The sequence below is a fragment of the Pelophylax lessonae genome (assembly GCF_965119305.1).
Source record: "Pelophylax lessonae genome assembly, chromosome: 5".
Classification (NCBI taxonomy): Eukaryota; Metazoa; Chordata; class Amphibia; order Anura; family Ranidae; genus Pelophylax; species Pelophylax lessonae.
Window position 1 is genome coordinate 516,686,153 of NC_138772.1, and position 21,521 is coordinate 516,707,673.

At 45.1% G+C, this 21,521-nt stretch overlaps 1 protein-coding gene across 1 annotated transcript in view; it reads left to right on the top strand.

The window, feature by feature from the left end:
- The window catches only part of FER1L6 (fer-1 like family member 6), a gene marked incomplete at its 5' end in the record, with an annotated part of 316,530 nt that overhangs the window by 105,197 nt on the left and 189,812 nt on the right, over window positions 1-21,521 (top strand). The window contains one exon of the mRNA XM_082257934.1: window positions 21,264-21,420. Within this exon, the coding sequence (XP_082114060.1) occupies window positions 21,264-21,420 (157 nt within the window). The remainder of the gene's footprint in view (window positions 1-21,263; window positions 21,421-21,521) is intronic.

Here is a 21,521-nt window from a genome sequence, read left to right on the forward strand (position 1 = left end):
TTGGATTTAGTGTCTGGGGGGTCTAAAAGTTGTACCTGTGAAGTTTCAGCTCTGTAGCATGTCCAGAACCAGAATTACAGCATACCAAACCTTCAAAAATGACTTTTTTGCTTAACCGCACCTTTCTTTTGCTCCTAATCAACGGCTCAGCCAATGTGTATGATGGGGACATAATGCAGTGCACTGGGAACAAGATTAGAGGTTTTTTTGGAAAAAGGTGCTGTCTCTTTAAATGTGCATATAATTAACGGGTGTATTTCCACAATGGGGCTTTTATTACCAAATGTTTCAAGAAGTCCAAAGATGTATGTAATTGCACTTTATTTCATGTAAAATGGTGATTGGTGCACTTTAACTTGAATTCTCACAAGAAACAGACATATATGCACGGATACATTGAGGGTTAGGGGTAGGGGCCACAATGTAGTGCAGAGTGAACAAGATTAGAGATGTTTTGGATGAATACTGTTGTCTCTTGACTTTGAATAGAAGTAAAGGATGCTTAAAAATTGGGCATTTGGTGGTGCGGACGATGCCTTGACACCATATCCCTATGAAAGTGCTGGTAATGAAAGCAATAATTGCCTTTGTAAGGAAAAAAATTACAATGATATGCATCTGTGTGACAGGTGCGCAAAAATTGTTGTTTGGGTGTTGGCGGAGCCATACCACTGTAAGCCCAAAGAGCTGGTGTTGAAGAAGGCGTAAAAATTATGAAGGTGTGCACCTGTGGAACAGGTGCGCAAACATGGTAGTTTTGGTGTTGGCGGAGCCTCCCCACCATAACCCCAAAGAGCTGGCTTTGAAGGAGGCCCAAAAATTGTAAAGGTGTGCACCTGTGGAACAGGTGCGCAAACATTGTAGTTTTTGTTTTAGCATAGCCTCCCCACCTTAACCCCAAAGAGCTGGCGTTGAAGGAGGCCCAAAAATTGTAAAGGTGTGCACCTGTGGAACAGGTGCGCAAACATTGTAGTTTTTGTTTTAGCATAGCCTCCCCACCTTAACCCCAAAGAGCTGGCGTTGAAGGAGGCCCAAAAATTGTAAAGGTGTGCACCTGTGGAACAGGTGCGCAAACATTGTAGTTTTTGTTTTAGCATAGCCTCCCCACCTTAACCCCAAAGAGCTGGCGTTGAAGGAGGCCCAAAAATTGTAAAGGTGTGCACCTGTGGAACAGGTGCGCAAACATTGTAGTTTTTGTTTTAGCATAGCCTCCCCACCTTAACCCCAAAGAGCTGGTGTTGAAGGAGGCCCAAAAATTGTAAAGGTGTGCACCTGTGGAACAGGTGCGCAAACATTGTCGTTTTTGTTTTAGCATAGCCTCCCCACCTTAACCCCAAAGAGCTGGTGTTGAAGGAGGCCCAAAAATTGTAAAGGTGTGCACCTGTGGAACAGGTTCGCAAACATGGTAGTTTTTGTTTAGCATAGCCTCCCCACCTTAACCCCAAAGAGCTGGTGTTGAAGGAGGCCCAAAAATTGTAAAGGTGTGCACCTGTGGAACAGGTGCGCAAACATTGTCGTTTTTGTTTTAGCATAGCCTCCCCACCTTAACCCCAAAGAGCTGGTGTTGAAGGAGGCCCAAAAATTGTAAAGGTGTGCACCTGTGGAACAGGTGCGCAAACATTGTCGTTTTTGTTTTAGCATAGCCTCCCCACCTTAACCCCAAAGAGCTGGTGTTGAAGGAGGCCCAAAAATTGTAAAGGTGTGCACCTGTGGAACAGGTGCGCAAACATTGTCGTTTTTGTCATAACCAAAATGAGGTTCTGTGAACGTAAAGAGAATGAGAGGAGGGTTTGAGGGTGGCACCATGGTCCAGGCTTAAACTGAGGCTCAACTGCCACATCACAACGATAGCCTAGTCTACAAGGTCTGCATCAGGTGCATCAAAGCTTGATATCCACGACTGATTCATCTTAATGAATGTCAAACGGTCGACTGAGTCGGTGGAGAGTCTAGTTCGATGGTCTGTGACGAATCCTCCTGCTGCGCTGAATGCCCGTTCCGATAGGACACTGGAAGCAGGGCAGGCCAACAACTCCATGGCATACTGGGCCAGTTCTGGCCAGTGGTCTAATCTTAAGACCCAGTATGCCAGTGGATCGGATTCGTCACATGAAAAGCCCTCTGTGTCACTTTGTGCCCTCACGTAATCGTCCACCATGTGATGCAGACGGTGTCGATGCGATGTGGCAGCTGAGAGGCCTGGGCGGTGAGGACTAAAAAAAGACCGAAAGGCATCCGTCAACCGCACGCCTTCTCCAACGCTCCTCTCATGACCACCAGTAGAATCCATGGTAGGTTGTCCCCGCCCCTGCACCCTACGGGAGTCGGGGAACATGTTCACCAGATTCCTCTTGAGACTGTCCTCAAGGGATTTGATCCTGTGGACTCTATGGGTGGATGGGAAAAGCTCCGAGACTTTACACTTGTACCGGGGGTCAAGTAGGGTGGCCAACCAATAGTGGTTAGTCTCTTTAATGGCCTTGATTCTGGGGTCCTTTCGCAGGCTCTGGAGCATGATGTTTCCCATGCGTCGCAAATTAGCGAAGGCCTGAGAAGCTGACTCCTCGGGGTCACTCATAACGACATTATCTTCAACGGGCTCCTCCTCCTCCCAGCCACGTACTACTCCAAAGTGTCCCGAGGGAGTCAAACTAGGCCTTGCAGATTGCCGCATGTCTTCCTCCTCCTCCTCCTCAAACCCTGCAAAAGTTCCCGCAGAATCGTCCTCCTCCTCCTCTTCCACCCCTGGATCCTGCTCGGGCCTCTGGGAGCTAGGCATAATGGGGTCAGGATTCTCAGGATAAAGGGGGCCTTGAGAGGCAAGGAAGTCCTCCTCTTCCTCCTGCTGCTCTGCCTCCAGTGCCCTGTCCATAATGCCACGCAGAGTGTGCTCCAACAAAAACAGTACCGGTAGGGTGTCACTGATGCATGCGCTGTCCCGGCTGACCATCCTTGTGGCCTCCTCAAATGGCGAGAGGACAGCGCATGCATCCTTAATCAAAAGCCACTGCCGTGGTGAAAAGAAGCCCAGGCGCGCAGAGCCAGTGCTGGTGCCGTACTCGCATAGGTATTCATTGAGGGCCCTCTGCTGCGTGTACAGGCGCTGCAGCATAGCCAAGGTGGAGTTCCAGCGGGTGGGCATGTCACAGATGAGGCGGTGTACCGGCAGGTGAAACTCGCGCTGCACTTCGGCCAAACGTGCAGTGGCACTGTACGACCGCCTGAAGTGACTGCACACCCTTCTTGCCATCCTTAGCACATCCTGCATTCCCGGGTATGAGTTCAAAAACCGCTGTACCACGAGATTCAGGACATGCGCCAGGCATGGCACATGGGTTAACTTTCCCTGACGAAGGGCGGCCAGGAGGTTTGACCCATTATCAGTAACCACCATCCCTGGCTGCAGCTGGCGTGGTGTCAACCACCTCTGGGCCTGTGCCTGCAGAGCCCCAAGAATCTGAGGGGCAGTGTGCTGCCTGTCCCCTAGACACACAAGCTGCAGCACTGCGTGACACCTTTTGGCCTGAGACATAGAATAGCCCTTTGAACGTTTACGTGGTATCTCATCATATTCAAAGGACCATTCTGCAGAGGAGGGCATGGAGGAGGTAGAGGAGGAGGAGCAGGAGGGGGTAGAAGTGATCGATCTACCCGGATCAGCGACACCACCAGCTGTTTGCAGACGTGGGGGCAACACTGGCTGCAGCACCGAGCCCTGGCTACAATCCCTTCCACTGGCAAGCAGTGTCACCCAGTGAGCAGTGACAGAAATGTACCGTCCCTGCCCATGTTTGCTTGACCAAGTGTCAGCCGTCAAGTGTATCTTACGGCTGACTGACTTGGCCAGGGATGACACTACATTGCCTTCCACATGTTGGTATAGGGATGGCAGGGCCTTACGGGAAAAGTAATGCCGACTTGGCACCTGCCACTGTGGAACTGCACATTTTGCGAAGTCACGGAAGGGAGCAGACTCTACCAGGTTAAATGGTAATAGTTGCAGAGCCAGTAGTTTAGCCAAACTACTGTTTAGACGCTGGGCATGTGGGTGGCGGGGAGTATACATTTTTTTTCGTTCCAGCATGTGTGGAATCGAAATTTGGCGTCTAGATGATACAGCTGGTGGTGTGCTGGAGGTAGATGCGACACTGCCTGCTATATCATCATCCCTGCCAGTGGAGGCTGCCAACAGGTGACGAGTGACTATAGCAGGGCCAGGAACAGACTGATGTGCAGGTGGAGCAGGTGGAGCAGATGGAGCATGAGGAGGAGCGCGAGGAGAACTAGGAGGCCGACTGACCAATCTTTGGCCCTTTTGTGGGTTCTTTAAATGCTCCTGCCAACGGGCCGAGTGGTGGGTTGTCAAATGCCTGTTTAGGCAGCTTGTACCCAGGTGGTTGACATTTTTGCCACGTTTTATACCCTTCTTACAAATCTTGCAGATCGCAACTGTTTTATCTGCATGGGATGTCTCAAAAAAGGCCCAGCAAGATGAGGTGTGTATAGTGGCCCGGGAGACAACAGGTGCGGCCTTAGATGGAGTAGGCCGTCTGCTCTCCCCTCTTGCTTGCTCTGCCTCCTCCTCAACCTCAGACCCAACATCTGACTCCATCAAAGACTGAGCATCAGGCCTGGCCTGGGAGACAACAGGTGCGGCCTTAGATGGAGCGGGCCGTCTGCTCTCCCCTCTTGTTTGCTCTGCCTCCTCCTCAACCTCAGACCCAACATCTGATTCTATCAAAGACTGAGCATCAGGCTTGGCCTGGGAGACAACAGGTGCGGCCTTAGATGGAGCGGGCCGTCTGCTCTCCCCTCTTGTTTGCTCTGCCTCCTCCTCAAACTCAGACCCAACATCAGACTCCATAAAGGACTGAGCATCAGGCTGGAGTAGATGGCCGACACTGTGGTCAAACAGCTCAGCTGACTCCTCTGCCATGTCTGAAATTGGGTCTAAGGGAGGACATGAGGTGGACATGGACTCATCTGTATTTGTTCTGACAACTGCAGAAGACTGACCACTTTTCTCTGCCTGGGTCACTGTAGTTGCAGATGATGCCGATGATGAGGGTTTGTTCATATAGTCCACCACCTCCTGTACATACTGTGGACGTATAGCTTGGCCACTGCCGGAGAACAATCCAAATGGTGGCCTGGCTGAGGACTGACCACCACGTCCACCCCTGCCTCTAGACACCCTAGAAGCTGTGCCCCTTTCCGCAGCAGGGCCACGTATGCCTTTTCTTGGTCTACCAGGCATATTTCTCAATGATGCGTTGGCAACTGTGTGCGGTGAAAAACGCACACTGCTATGCGACCCACAGTTGTCGCTGGATACAGCACAGCAGTTGCGTGTCACGCACAGTTGCAAAGTCTTTTGTACAGTGCACCTAACGCTTTGAACAACAGGCGTTAAGTTGTCACTGATGCGTTGGCAACTGTGTGCGGTGAAAAACGCACACTGCTATGCGACCCACAGTTGTCGCTGGATACAGCACAGCAGTTGCGGTTCACGCACAGTAGCAAAGCCTTTTGCACAGTGGACCTAACGCTTTGAACAACAGGCGTTAGGTTGTCACTGATGCGTTGGCAACTGTGTGCGGTGAAAAACGCACACTGCTATGCGACCCACAGTTGTCGCTGGATACAGCACAGCAGTTGCGTGTCACGCACAGTTGCAAAGGCTTTTGTACAGTGCACCTAACGCTTTGAACAACAGGCGTTAAGTTGTCACTGATGCGTTGGCAACTGTGTGCGGTGAAAAACGCACACTGCTATGCGACCCACAGTTGTCGCTGGATACAGCACAGCAGTTGCGGTTCACGCACAGTAGCAAAGCCTTTTGCACAGTGGACCTAACGCTTTGAACAACAGGCGTTAGGTTGTCACTGATGCGTTGGCAACTGTGTGCGGTGAAAAACGCACACTGCTATGCGACCCACAGTTGTCGCTGGATACAGCACAGCAGTTGCGTGTCACGCACAGTTGCAAAGGCTTTTGTACAGTGCACCTAACGCTTTGAACAACAGGCGTTAAGTTGTCACTGTATTTTGCTGCCTAGCAAGCACGTATACCTGCTGTGATACAGCAGCACTGTGCCACGTGCTCACTAAACAGAACCCTCACACTTTCCCTACAGAAACTAAATTTTCAAATCTAACTAATGTAGTACAAAGTTCCCTAACTACACTAGATATCCCTTTCCACTAAATAGAAAGCTCCATACAGCAGAAGACTGACACTGTCCCTTAAGTTTTTTTTTTTTTTTTTTTTTTAACTCTAAGAACCAGCACAATGGCTGTATCTAACTACACTGGCTGTAAGCTAAATACAATTCTGCTATATGGAGCTTTAGAACCACTCGATATGTAGGAAATGTAGTGTAGCAAGCAGGAGTCAGACAGAACTGCTTCAACTCTCTTCAACAGGCTCTGGATAACTGTGCTAGGGGTTAGGCGGGGCCATCTTATATAGTGTGGGGCGTATTCACTCCTGATTGGCCTCTGGTCCCCGTAGTCACTCCAATCACGTTCCTAGGAGACTCCTGCCCCCTCATTGGCTTTTGCAGACGTTTCTGGGCCAATCACGGGCTTTTAAAGCCCAGTTCCTGTCCCAGTGCATTTTGGGCGGTTCTGGTGGCCGAATACCGAACTTTTGCCGCAAAAAGTTCGGTATTCGGCCGAATATCGAACATCCAATGTTCGGGTCAAACCGATGGTCGACCCGAACCGTTCGATCATCCCTAGTGGTACACAGATTAGTCCTCTCAGTTTAAGAAGGTGCTCCTAACAACAACTCGTCATGTGTATAAAAGACACCTGTCCACAGAATCTTTCTTCCATTCAAACCCATCATGGACTAGACCAGTGGTTCTCAACTCCTGTCCTCAGGACCCACTAACAGGCCAGGTTTGCAAGATAACTGAAATACATCACAGGTGATATCATTTGCTGCTCAGTGATTGCAGTACTGTATTCTAGTCTGCATCTCCCCAAGGTAATACCTAAAATCTGGCCTGTTAGTGGATTCTGAGGACTGGAGTTGAGAACCACTGGGCTAGACCAAAGAGCTGTCAAAGAACGTCAGGGACAATATTGTAGACCTACATAAGGCTGGAATGGGCTACAGGACCATAAGCAAGAAGCTTTGTGAGAAAGAGACAACTGTTGGAGGGATTATTCCCAAATGGAAGAAATACAAAATAACTATCAGTTGCCCTCGTTCTGGAGCTCCATGCAAGATTTTGCCTCATAGGGTAAAGATGATCATGGGAAAAGTGAGGGATCAGCCCAGAACTACATGGGAGGAGCTTGTGAATGATCTCAAGGCAGTTGGGACCACAGTCACCAAACACACCATTGGTAACACAATACACCACCATGGATTGAAATCCTGCAGTGCCCGCAAGGTCCAGCTTCTCAAGAAGGCACATGTACAGGCCTGTCTGAAGTTTGCCAATGAACATCTAAATGATTCAGAGAAGGATTGGGAGAAAGTGCTGTGGTCAGATGAAACCAAGTTTGTGCTCTTTGGCATTAACTCGACTCGCCATGTTTGGAGCAAGAAAAATTATGACCCTAAGAACACCATCTCTACATTCAAGCACGGAGGTAGAAACATGATTCTTTGGGGCTGTTTCTCTGCTAAAGGTACAGGCTGACTTTTCTTCACACTAAGGGGTCAATAAATGGGGGCCATATATTGTAAAATCTTGGATGAGAACCTTCTTCCCTCAGGCAGAACACTGAAGATGGGTTGCAGATGGGTCTTCCAGCATGACAATGACCCAAAACATACCGCTGAGGCAACAAAGAAGTGGCTCAAGAAGAAGCACATTAAGGTCATGGAGTGGCCTAGTCAGTCTCCAGACCTTAATCCTTAGGAAAATTTATGGAGGGAGCTAAAGCTTCAAGTTGCTAAGCGACAGCCAAGAAATCTTAAGGATTTAGAGAAGATTCGTAAAGAAAAGTGGACCAAAATCCCTCCTGAGATGTGTGCAAACCTGCTCACTAACTACAAGAAATGTCTTACCTCTGTGCTTGCCAACAAGGGTTTCTCCACCAAGTACTAAGTCATATTTTGCTTGGGGATCAAATACTTATTTTACTCACTAAACTGCAACTCAATTTATAGCATTTGTATCATGTGTTTTTTTTTTTTCGATTTTATGGTTGATATTCTCTCTCTAAACTACATTACATTAAACAACACTTATAATAAAGTTTATATATATACTACACTTATAATAAAAATTATAGACTTTTCATTTCTTTGTAAATGGGCAAACTTACGAAATCTGCAGGGGATTAACCACTTTACCACTGGAGGATTTTCCTGCTAAAAGACCAGGGGGTTTTTTGCGATTTTTTACTGCGTGACTTTAACAGACAATTGCGCGGTCGTGCGACGCTGTACCTAAACGAATTTCATGTCCTTTTTTCCCACAAACAGAGCTTTCTTTTGGTGGTATTTGATCACCTGTGCGATTTTTTGATCACGCGCTATAAACAAAAAAAGAGCGTAATTTTTGCAAAAATAACAATATTTTTCACTTTTTTATATGAAATTCCCCCCCAAAAAAATGTAAAAATCAAAATTTTTTAACATTTTCGGCCAATTTGTTTTACGCTACCTATGTTTGGTAAAAAAAATCGCAAAAAGCGTATTTTGATTGGTTTGCGCAAAAGTTATCGCGTTTACTAACAAAGGGAAAGATTTTTGTCATTTTTGGTGGTTTTTTTTTAACGAGTAATGGCGGCGATCTGCGATTTTTTTGTGGTACTGCAACATTGCGGCGGACAGATCGGACTCTTGACTGACATTTTTGACACTTTTGGGGGTACCAGTGACATTACTGCAGTAATCAGTGCTATATACAGTGGGTACGGAAAGTATTCAGACCCCCTTAAATTTTTCACTCTTTGTTATATTGCAGCCATTTGCTAAAATCTTTTAAGTTCATTCTTCTTCCTCATGAATGTACACATAGCACCCCATACTGACAGAAAAACACAGAAATGTTGACATTGTTGCAGATTTATTAAAAAAGAAAAACTGAAATATCACATGGTCCTAAGTATTCAGACCCTTTGCTGTGACACTCATATATTTAACTCAGGCGCTTTCCATTTCTTCTGATCATCCTTGAGATAGTTCTACACCTTCATTTGAGTCCAGCTGTGTTTGATTATACTGATTGGACTTGATTAGGAAAGCCACACACCTGTCTATATAAGACCTTCCAGATCACAATGCATGTCAGAGCAAATGAGAATCATGAGGTCAAAGGAACTGCCTGAAGAGCTCAGAGACAGAATTGTGGCAAGGCACAGATCTGGCCAAGGTTACAAAAAGATTTCTGCTGCACTTAAGGTTCCTAAGAGCACAGTGGCCTCCATAATCCTCAAATGGAAGACGTTTGGGACGACCAGAACCCTTCCTAGAGCTGGCCGTCCGGCCAAACTGAGCTATCGGGGGAGAAGAGCCTTGGTGAGAGAGGTAAAGAAGAACCCAAAGATCACTGTGGCTAAGCTCCAGAGATGCAGTCAGGAGATGGGAGAAAGTTGTAGAAAGTCAACCATCACTGCAACCCTCCACCAATCGGGCTTTATGGCAGAGTGGCCCGACGGAAGCCTCTCCTCAGTGTAAGACACATGAAAGCCCGCATGGAGTTTGCTAAAAAACACCTGAAGGACTCCAAGATGGTGAGAAATAAGATTCTCTGGTCTGATGAGACCAAAATAGAACTTTTTGGCCTTAATTCTAAGCGGTATGTGTGGAGAAAACCAGGCACTGCTCATCACCTGTCCAATACAGTCCCAACAGTGAAGCATGGTGGTGGCAGCATCATGCTGTGGGGTGTTTTTCAGCTGCAGGGACAGGACGACTGGTTGCAATCGAGGGAAAGATGAATGCGGCCAAGTACAGGGATATCCTGGACAAAAACCTTCTCCAGAGTGCTCTGGACCTCAGACTGGGCCGAAGGTTTACCTTCCAACAAGACAATGACCCTAAGCACACAGCTAAAATAATGAAGGAGTGGCTTCACAACAACTCCGTGACTGTTCTTGAATGGCCCAGCCAGAGCCCTGACTTAAACCCAATTGAGCATCTCTGGAGAGACCTAAAAATGGCTGTCCACCAACGTTTACCATCCAACCTGACAGAACTGGAGAGGATCTGCAAGAAGGAATGGCAGAGGATCCCCAAATCCAGGTGTGAAAGACTTGTTGCATCTTTCCCAAAAAGACTCCTGGCTGTATTAGATCAAAAGAGGGCTTCTACTAAATACTGAGCAAAGGGTCTGAATACTTAGGACCATGTGATATTTCAGTTTTTCTTTTTTAATAAATCTGCAACAATGTCAACAATTCTGTGTTTTTCTGTCAGTATGGGGTGCTATGTGTACATTCATGAGGAAGAAGAATGAACTTAAATGATTTTAGCAAATGGCTGCAATATAACAAAGAGTGAAAAATTTAAGGGGGTCTGAATACTTTCCGTACCCACTGTATATGCACTGTTACTGCAAAAATGACACTGGCAGGAAAGGGGTTAACTGTATTGGACAGGGAGGGGTTAAGTGTGTCCTAGGGGCGTGCTTCTAACTGTAGTGGGACATTGCTATTGGTGTAAAAACAAAGATCAACGGTTCTACATAGTAGAACCGTCTGATCTTCATTTTTACACAGGGAGAACTGACAGGCGGCTTGTTTACATAAGCCGCTCTGTCTTTCTCCCGCTGTACCGGCGATCGTAGTGTGACCGGCGGACATCGGGTCCGCCAGTCACACTCCCGCACTCCTCCGTGAACGAGCCTCGGCAGGCGCGCGCTCGCCCGCTATTGGCTCTAGAAGGAGTGACAGGCGAGCGACGTAGACCTACGTCACTCTGCCTGGCCGGGGCCGACTGCCGCAGTAAATATACTGTGAGCAGTCGGCAAGTGGTTAAATAATTAATTTCCCCACTGTATGTAAATAAAACTTCACTGCGCTTGGGTTTTAGTAACAAAGGACAGCAGCTAGTATGTATTGCGGGTAACAACAATCACAAATATTCAAAAGGAAATGCAGCGCTACTAAAAGTCCATTACCAAAAGAAAAGTCCACAATTCCCAGGGAGCACCTAAGGTGTGCAACAGAGATAACTTGCAGGTAAAATAATAAACCTCCACCAACACCACAGCAAACCGGGCCTCTTACCCTTCTGAGTGGACCAAACACTCATCAGCATTGCTCCTGTTCACCACAGACTGCACAAACACGATTCCAATCCTGTTGTTCCCTCTGAGAGCGTCTCTCCACAGGTTAAATGTGCCAGAGACTGCTTTATAGTGTAATATATCAAAGCACTTGGGTATTTATTAAAAAGCGCATTAACTATTTTCACACAATAGCAGTATTAACCTCCCTGGCGGTATGATTCTGTCAGGAATTATGTACCAAAAGCGGTACAATTCTTTGCATGGAAATTTGGCGTTATGTATTAAAGGCCTACAATTCTTAGTAATTACTGACTTAAACCTGAACAAAACAAGACTCTAGTAGACATCCCAGATGTGATGAATTTGAAACACAAACACATGAATTATAATCTAATCAATAATATAATTTTATTCAATAATTAATGAAAAATAATGAAATTTGTCAAAGAAATTCAATACACATCCTGAGTGTGAAACAGTTTGAAGCATGGAACTAGACAAAGTCCGACGTTGCAATCTGGACAATAGTATCTTGTTTCCTTTCAGACTTTTCTTCCATTGTCATCCTTCTTAGAACAGCAAACGACGCACATCCTGGTAGGCGCTAACTTTTTTGGGGTGGGCGGTACAAAGTCCACAAAATGACGGCCTGTCAGGCGTTCTGGATTGCCAACATCAACAGCGCGTCGTCCGGGTCTGTTAGCAGATACTGATGATGGCGTCGGGTGGTTGACGAAAATCTGCTCAGCCACCTTCCAGATAAAGTCTGAATGAACAAGGGGTATGGTAGTGTTGGCTTTGTAAAGGATATAGGCGTTCCAAAGGCACTGTTCAAGGAGATGCCTTAAAATCTTTTTGTAGTACTTTTTTTGTTGCTTCCGCATCGCCGGGTAAAATGTCATTGCCTGATCGGCTCGGTCGACACCTCCCATCGTGTGATTATAGTCGATCAGGACTTGCGGCTTCAGCACATCTGTTCCGTGTTTTGTGCGGACCATGGCAGTGGAGGTGCTGTGCACGGTGCTCATGAGACACACATCCTTTTTGTCTCGCCACCGCATTGCCATCATTTTACCCTTTTGAAAGGCAACCATCTCTCCTTTTTGTTAGCTTTTTCCTGCTAAACATTGATGGCATGTCACGCCGGTTTGGCCTAACAGTACCATACCCATCAGTTTTGTTTAGGAGCAAAACTTCATAAAGTTCCGGAGAGGTATAAAAGTTATCCGTTGTCACGCAATATCCCAGGTTTCAGCAGTGGGTCCAGCAGTGAAAGGACAGAGGATGTGGCCATCCCATAGCCGCTGTACTTGGGATTGAACTTTGTACCTTTACCGGTGTAAATTATAGCATTCCATATATATCCTGTGGAAAACTCACAGAGCATGTAAAATTTGATCCCGAACCGTCCTCTTTTGGATGCAATAAATTGGATCCAGCTCAGGCTTCCCTTGTAGGCCATCAAACTTTTGTCCGCACTGACATCCCTGTCTGGCACACAGGTCCGCTGGAAGTTGGTGACAATCATTTGGCACACCTCCCAGATTTTTTTGAGTTTGGGCGCAGGATGCGTGGCCTCATCAAACTGTTGTTGGCGAAATGCAAATTTTTCATGATCAGAGAAAAACGGTACACGGACATCACTGTGCCAAAAAATGGAGTGGCCAGCATCTTATTGGTGGTCCAATAACATTTCTGGAGCAGTTTCCCCACCATCCCCTGAAGGATGATGAGTCCCAGAAACTTCCAGATGTCCTCTTTACTGACCGGTTCCCATTTTCTGGATCGGGAAAATCTGGCACGCAGCGTAGCGGATTGCTGCTCATGGTAGCGGTTGGTTTCAGTGACTATTTTTAGAATTACCTCCTCAGTTAGAAATAACTTCAGGTACGCCAGAGGGTTGTCACTCTCCACGTCAACCTTCATCCCAGGAGATCCAGTGAAACGGAATCTCGGGGGCGCTGCCTGGTCGCTGTCTAAAGGGCACCAAGTGCGCACATCACTTAGGTCAGGTGCGGGATCATCGGCGTCACTTTCTCGATCAGTGTCGGTGTCAGAGTCAGATGACAAATCTCCGCGCGACTCACTGTCACTCTGTTCTGCGAGCAGCTCCGTGTCGCTGTCGCTGTCGCAGTCGCTCATCTCATTCAAAAGCGCATATGAGGACAGCGCTTTTTTGATGCCATTTTCAAATGATTTTATTTCTCACAAATGACAATGGCAAGGGGCACTGAAAGGGCACTGTGTCTTTTACCAAAGTGATACAGTGTAACCCTCTCAGATTACACGGTATCACCTCCTTTTTATATGTTTGTGTTTGGTGCAACTTTGAATTTTCCTCCCAGTTCCGCTCCCATGCACCATTGCTGCTGCAGGGAACGGAACTAGGAAGTCCTCATACCGACAGACGAGCACCAGGATAAGGTAAGACACACCGCTGCGCTCTCTGCACATTCCCCCCGAGCGTGACTCGGGGATACCGGTAACAGCAGGAAAATTCTACCCCGAGTCACGCTCGGGGTTACCGCTAGGCAGGTTAAACAAGCATGTCATGTAAAATCTCTGGTGGTTTCCAACCAACGAGATGACCGTGGTCCACGTGTGCAGCAATGTCACATATCCAAGCTTCAACCGATGCGTTTCATCATACCAGACGTCATATGTACTTTGTGCACAAAAATGCCTTTGCAGATACTACCTTGCAGCAATGACATCACCACTATGCTGTGTATAGTCTGTGCAGAAAGTGGAACAGAGGATAGGATTCAGCAGCTCCTTCCACTACAGGTTTCCTACAGAAATCTACAGGAGAGGGCGGAGACTAGACCGGTCACCCTGCAGAGAGAGGAAAGCAGTGAGCGGTCAGCACAGAGGGAAAGTACAAGAGTTCTTTAATGCTGGATTACTGCAAAAATGTGTAAGAAATACACAATAGTCACCAAGATTTAAATAAGAATCCACATGCCTCTTGCAGTTAGACAATATTTATTTAGCCTGGATTTCAACTTTCAATCAACCAGAACAATGATAAATAAATGCCAATTAGTTATGTGTACATCACTTTGTCCTGTATTACTAAACATATTTATCTTGTAACATAGTAGATTAGATTGGAAAAAGACAAAGATCCACCAAGTCCAATCTACGTATGTGTGTGAGCCCTTTCAATGAACTCTTGCTGATTGGTGACCAGAACTGTACTGTGTACCCAAGATGAGGCCCAACCAGTGTTTTCTAAAGGGTTAAAAGTATTGCTTATCCCTCAAATAAATACCCTTTTTAATGCATGATAGTATTCTCCTTGCTTTGTTAGCTGCACCCTGGCATTGCACGCAATTGCTAAGTCTGTGATCCACAAAACCCCCTATTTCTTTTTACATCACAGATACCCCCAGTGTAGCACCTCCTAATAAATATGTGCAGATTTGTAGCCCCCAATTGCATAACTTTACAATTTTCAATATTGAACCTCATTTGCCATATAGCCACCAATCCTCCTGTAGCGTTGCTATATCCTGTGCTTAACTTATTTCTTAGCATAATTTGGTGTTGCCTGCAAATATTGAGAATAAACTACTGACTCCATCCTCTATGTCATTTATAAAGAGGTTAAGCAGCACAGGCCCTAATACAGAATGCTAGGACACACCACCCTAAATCACTTACAAGTTGAATTATTTACCACTACTCTCTGGACCTGTTCTTGAAGCCAGCTTTCTATCCATGAACATACGATTGCCTCCACACCTATAGACCTCAGTTTATAAATTAAATATTTGTGAGAGACTATGTTGAATGCTTTTTTGAAATCAAGATACATTACGTCTACTGCAATACTGTCCAAGCTACTGCTTACTTCTTCATAAAATGTCAGTAGATCCGTTTGAACCATGCTGGTTGTTTCTAAATACCATTTTCTCATTTTCTCTGACAAATTCTTCTGAGAGTCCCTTAGCATACTCTCAAACAACTTACTGTTAATTTTAGGCTTACTGATCTGTAGTTCCCTGGCTTACATCTAGGCTCCCTTTTTGAATGCCGCTTCCACATTTTCTTCCCACAAATCATTTGGTACTTTTCCAGTCAATAACATTTGTTTGGAAATCAGAAATAGCAGCCTGGCTATCACTGAGCTAAGATCCCTGAGGACTCATGGGTGTAGGCCATCCGATCCTGGTAAATTAGTTACATTTAGATTTTCAAGTCTGTTGTGTACCTCTATTTCTGACAATCACAAGAGTGCTTACTCTGTATCTGTTTTAGCATTTCTATTACATTCAAAAAACTTTCCTTTTTTGGACATGTAAACTTAAGAAAAAAAGTATTTAGCACATTTGCTTTTTGTCTGTCATTTGTGACCAGAAGCCTGTATTTGTTCTTCAAGGGGCCCATGTGTTCTGTTATCTCGTGTAATTATCAAATGTTAAAACCATCGCCGGGTCAGACCAATCTATTGGCATTTTATGAAGAAGTAAGCAGTAGCTTGGACAGTATTGCAGTAGACGTAATTTATCTTGATTTCACAAAAGCATTTAACGACCAGGTCCAGAGAGTAGTGGTAAATAATTCAACTTGTATGTGATTTAGGGTGGTGTGTCCTAGCATTCTGTAGTGACCATGCTGTTTAACCTCTTTATAAATGACATAGAGGATGGAGTCAGTAGTTCATTCTCAATATTTGCAGACAACACCAAATTATGCAAAGAAATAAGTTCAGCACAGGGTATAGTAACACTGCAGGGGGGTTGGTGGCTATATGGCAGATGAAGTTCGATATTGAAAATTGTAAAGTTATGCAATTGGGGACTACAAATCTGCATGTCTTTATTAGGAGGTGCTACACTGGGGGAATCTGCGATGTAAAAAGATATAGGGGGTCTTGTGGATCACAGACTTAGCAATTGCATGCAATGCCAGGTTGCAGCTAACAAAGCCAGGAGAATACTAACATCCATTAAAAAGGGTATTTATTTGAGGGATAAGCGATACTTTTACCCCTTTACAAAACACTGGTTGGGCCTTATTTTTGGGTACACAGTACAGTTCTGGTCCATCCAATCCATTTTTAAAGGCCATTTTTTCCTTTTATTTGCTTTTTAAGACTAAGGTTAACCACTTTACCACTAGAGCATTTTGCTGTCTTACGTCTGGGCCACTTTTTGCGATTCGGCGCTGTGCGACTTTAACTGACAATTGCGCGGTCATGCGACGCTGTACCCAAACGAAATTTACGTCCTTTTTTTCCCACAAACAGAGCTTTCTTTTGGTGGTGTTTGATCACCTGTGCGATTTTTACTTTTTGCGCTATAAACAAAAAAAGAGCGTTTATTTTGAAAAAATAGTATTTTTAAAATTTTTTTATATGAAATTCCCCCCAAAAAAAGATGTAAAAACCAATTTTTTTTTACATTTTTGGCCAATTTGTTTTCTGCTACCTATGTTTGGTAAAAAAAATCGCAATAAGCGTATTTTGATTGGTTTGCGCAAAAGTTATTGCGTTTACTAACTAAGGGAAAGATTTATGTCATTTTTGGTGTTTTTTTTAACGCGTAATGGCGGCGATCTGCGATTTTTTTTGCGGGACTGCGACATTGCGGCGGACAGATCGGACCCTTGACTGACATTTTTGACAATTTTGGGGGTACCAGTGACATTACTGCAGTAATCAGTGCTATAAATATGCACTGTTACTGTAAAAATGGCACTAGCAGGGAAGGGGTTAATTTTATTGGAGAGGGAGGGGTTAATGTATGCCTGGTGCTTACTAACGTGTGGGGGGGGAGGTGACTGAGTGAGCCAGGGACAGATCGGATGTTCAGCTATGCTGAACACTCCGATCTGTCACTCCCTGTCACTTAGGAGATCCGCCCGCTCTGTTTACACAAGCGGGCGGATCTCCAAACTGAATTCCCCGACGATCGGGGCAGAGCAGCGGCGATCGCCGCCGCTCCTCCCCTGGCCCGACTCCCGCTGTGAATGAAAACAGCGGGAGCGCGCCTCCGGCGGCGCGCGAGCGCCGCCTACAGGGGAGGAGTCTAGCGACGTAGGTCTACGTCGCTAGACGATAACGAGCCACTGCGCCGCAGTAGCAGCACAGTGGCTAGTGCTAAAGTGGTTAAGCCACACAGGTTTTGCTTTTGTTCTCTTATAATTACTCAATTGAATGCACCATTGACATTGCTTTAAACATCCTTACAACACCTTCATTTCTCCTCTGTGTTCTTTGTTCAGAATATTTGCTCCCATTTAGTATTGCCTATTGTTCCTCCTGTAGTTCTCACATACTTTTATGTGGGGGCGAGCGTGCGCCAGCGGCACACTCCCACCCCAACTAGGCAGCGGGGATGCTGATTCACCGATTGCTGCCAGGCACCCACGATCGTTCCCCGCTGAGAGAGAAGGACGGTCAGCTGACCGTTGTTCTTTCTAAAATGATCACATAGCGCCTGTGATCCTTCTATATAGGATCACAGGTCTATGTGATCAGTTCACAAGTCCCACCCCCCACAGTTAGAAAATACTCCCCTACCTCTTGATTACCCCTAGGTTAACCCCTTCCCTGCCAGTGTCATTATTACAGTAACAGTGCATATTTTTAGCACTGATTACTGTAGTAATGTCACTGGTCCCCCCAAAAGCGCCGAAAATGTCAGTTAGGGGTCTGATCTGTCCGCCGCAATGCCACAGTCCCGCTAAAACTTGCAGATCACCTCCATTACTAGTAAAAAAAAAAAATCTTTCCTCTAGTTTGTAGACGCAAACCAATCAATATACGCTTATTGCGTTTTTGTTTTACCAAAAATATGTAGCAGAAAACAAATTGGCCCAAAAGGACTAAAAAAATAGATTTTTAAACTTTTTTGGGGGAATGTTATATAGCAGAAAGTGAAAAATATAGTTTTCTTTTTTGTTTGTAGGGCAAAAACTAAAAATGTCACAGGTGATCAAATACCACCAAAAGAAAACTCCATTTGTGGGGAAAAAAGGACATCAATTTTTTTTTTACAGCGTCGCACGACCACGTAATTGTTCGTTAAAGTAACCCAGTGCCAAATCACAAAAAATGGCCTGCTCATCAAGGGGGCAAATCCTTCCGGTGCAGAAGTGATTAAAGTTCCCCGCAATGATAACACTACCTTGTTTCTCCACTATTTCTAGCTGTCAAATGAGGTTCATTTTTTCCTTCTCCTTATATGTTGGGTGGCCTACAACTTACTACCATATTTAATTTAGCTTTTGTTGCATCCATATAGTTACATAGTTACATAGTAGTTGAGGTTGAATAAAGACAATAGTACATCCAGTTCAACCTGTGTAGGTGCGTGTGGGCGTATTTATTTCCCATACTCCTGAATGTTTTGATCTTGGAGATGTACGTCCAAGAGTCTTTTAAAAGTAGCCATACTCCCCACAGTTACTACCATTTGTGGAAGAGAGTTCCACAATCTTATTGCCCTTACTGTAAAAAAAAACCTGCGTAGCCTGATGTTAAATCGCTTCTCCTCTAATCGCATTGTATGGCCTTATGTCCTTTTACCCTCCTTGGATATATTTTTTTCTATGCTGAGATCACCGTTGAGGTATTTGTAAATCGCTATCATGTCCCCTCTCCGGCGTCTCTTCTCTAGGGAGAATAAATCAAGCGCTTTTAAACGCTCCTCATAATTTAGGTCCTCCATATGAAGCTTTAGCCATAAAGACTCTGCTCCATCTCAACACTTGTTGATTTCCTCTCCCACACTCACATTCAGATATTTCTTTACATACAGTATAGACATAACCCACCCCTTATTCTCCCACCCCTGTCCCTGTCTCTGGAAGAGAGTATAGCCTTGGATGTATGTGACCCAGTTCTGTGAGCAGTACAGCCAAGTTTCTAATAGTCCCATAAAGTCAATGTCCTCTGCAAGAAACATAAGTTCTAGTCTATTTCTGTTATTTTCTAGACTCCTAGCATTTGTATACAAGACTTGTACCTAGTATTTCATTATTGCTTGCTCTTGTGTTAGTTTGCTGGACTAGTTATCTGCTGTTGTTCTTTCAGTGAACAGATACATTGTAGGATATTGCCATTGTTTTCCAGAGCAATTGCCATGAAACAACCTTGTAATTTGATTTTACTCAGAGTGACACACATCGCTTCAATTACTATTGTCCTCCAACTCACTGAATTCAATTGTGAACGAAATGCTCAACGAGCCGGGCTCCAAATATAGCGCAAGTAATAACGTGGAATATTCTTCTATGCAGATTTCAGAATATATTAAACATATCTTCTCAGTACAATGGGAACATTAGAATCTGAGGGTTAATGGCTCACACAGACATCTGTCTATCGTCGAACCCACTAGCACCCACTGTGCTGTGAAGAGAATTTGAACACAGGCCTATACCCTGCCTTTCATTATCTCAGTAGTAAAGAAGAAGATCAGTATACTTTGTCACATTTGCTATAACCATGCTGATCCCACATTTACAACAGGGAAGCGCTACAAGGCCCAGTCTTAATTATGGGGAAGCTCTACAAGGCTCAGTCTTGATTACGGGGAAGCTCTACAAGGCTCAGTCTTGATGCCAGTCCTTTGGATCAGCAAATAATTGAGCCATATATGGCCACAAAGATTACAAATGCACAGTGTTTTTACTTTTATTCATTTCTAATGTTTCTAATTTTGTTGATCTAGAAGAAGGAGAAATAAAGCTCCTTTAGGGCAGCTGACAGTTTATCCCCACAGTGGCAATCAAACCTCTATCTTTTTTCGCAAAGCTGAACTCCAGGTGAAACGCTAAATACACAGCTGAAATACCTATATTGAAGATTTTTTCCTGCCTAAGGAGAATTTCTGTCCGTTCAGTTTTAAGATTTACATAGCTCTGCCCAGTACTAGGACAGGTTCATCCAGTGCCCAGGACAAGTATGCTAAACTGCGCCCCCTCTCTTGCTGCTAATGCATACCATAGAATGGGTGTAACACCCTGCATCCATTCTCTGCCCCCTTGCTCCAGTTGCCCTTGGTTGAAATGGAGTTTGGACTGCAAATGTGTGGTTGATTGCTTCCTTTCTAGCAGCCAAAAGGTAGTTGTGCATGAATGGTGTGTTTTTAGGGGTATGGGGTGGAGAATGGGCATGTCGGAGCACAGTGTGGAAGCAGTATCTGTCAGAGCAAACATAAAGCTCTGGCCCGCTGGTTGTCAGCCACTGGCCTGGAGTGTGCACCGTGAGATGATGCCCTCCCTACCACTGCTTACAGGGCAGCTGCCCCTTTCTGCCCACCCCTTGTCCCTGCCCTGGCTCTGCCACTTACCATATTCAGCCTGGAGACCTAACTTTCCTCTACTGCAGTTAATCATTAAAGCTAGGTCACCTCCCCGCCCCCTAGACTGTGACTGGTCTTTGGATGAGCAGAAGCACTCCATTTTTCTTTCACTTTGTTCTCTCATTTCAGTGTGTTCCTTTTTAGCATTTGTAATTGGTTTCTAGTTTTGCCTCCCCTCTCCCTGTTTGAATGCTGCTGTACAGGCCGTTGCAAGAGCCTGATATAAAGTGTTTTTTTAACATAAAAGGATATCCAGTGTTTTAGTGGTTAGTACTCCTGCCTTGCAGCACTAGGGCCTTTTGTTTGAATCCAAACAAGGACACTACCTGCATGGAGTTTTCGTGTGTGTGTGTGTGTGTGTGTGTGTGTGTGTGTGTCTCCTTCTGCTACTCCGGTTTTCTTCCACACTCCAACAATGTGCTGATAGGTTAGCTGGCTCCTGTCTAAATTGGCCCTAGTATGCTTCTTTGTGGGTTAGGGACCTTAGACTGTAAGCTCCTTGAGGGTAGGGACTGATGTGAATGTAAAATATGTAAAGCACTACATTCATTGCGGTCACTATAGAAATAACTCATAATAAGTCCAATTCAGATGCTTATATTAGGTAGCATAAAAATACATTGAAATATTTGAATACATATATAACTGCATTATTTTTTTTAATATCTGCCTGGAGTTCAGCTTTAAGTATATACAAATTAAAATAAATCTGGCACTGATTTGATACATCATTTTTAATTTTTTAGGACATCAATTTAGTGACAAATGGGCCCTTCTGACAGATCCCTCTGACATCAGGACCGGTGTTAAGGGCTACCTGAAATGTGACATTACTGTGGCCGGCAAAGGAGACAGCGTGCAATCATCCCAGAAAGTCAGTGATGCCGAGGAACAAATAGAAAAGTAAGACACTGCTGTGTACAACTTGTTATATATAGTACTCACGTATATGTTGAGTAATATTTGTCTGCTCCTATGGAACATTACCTATTTTATCCCAAAGA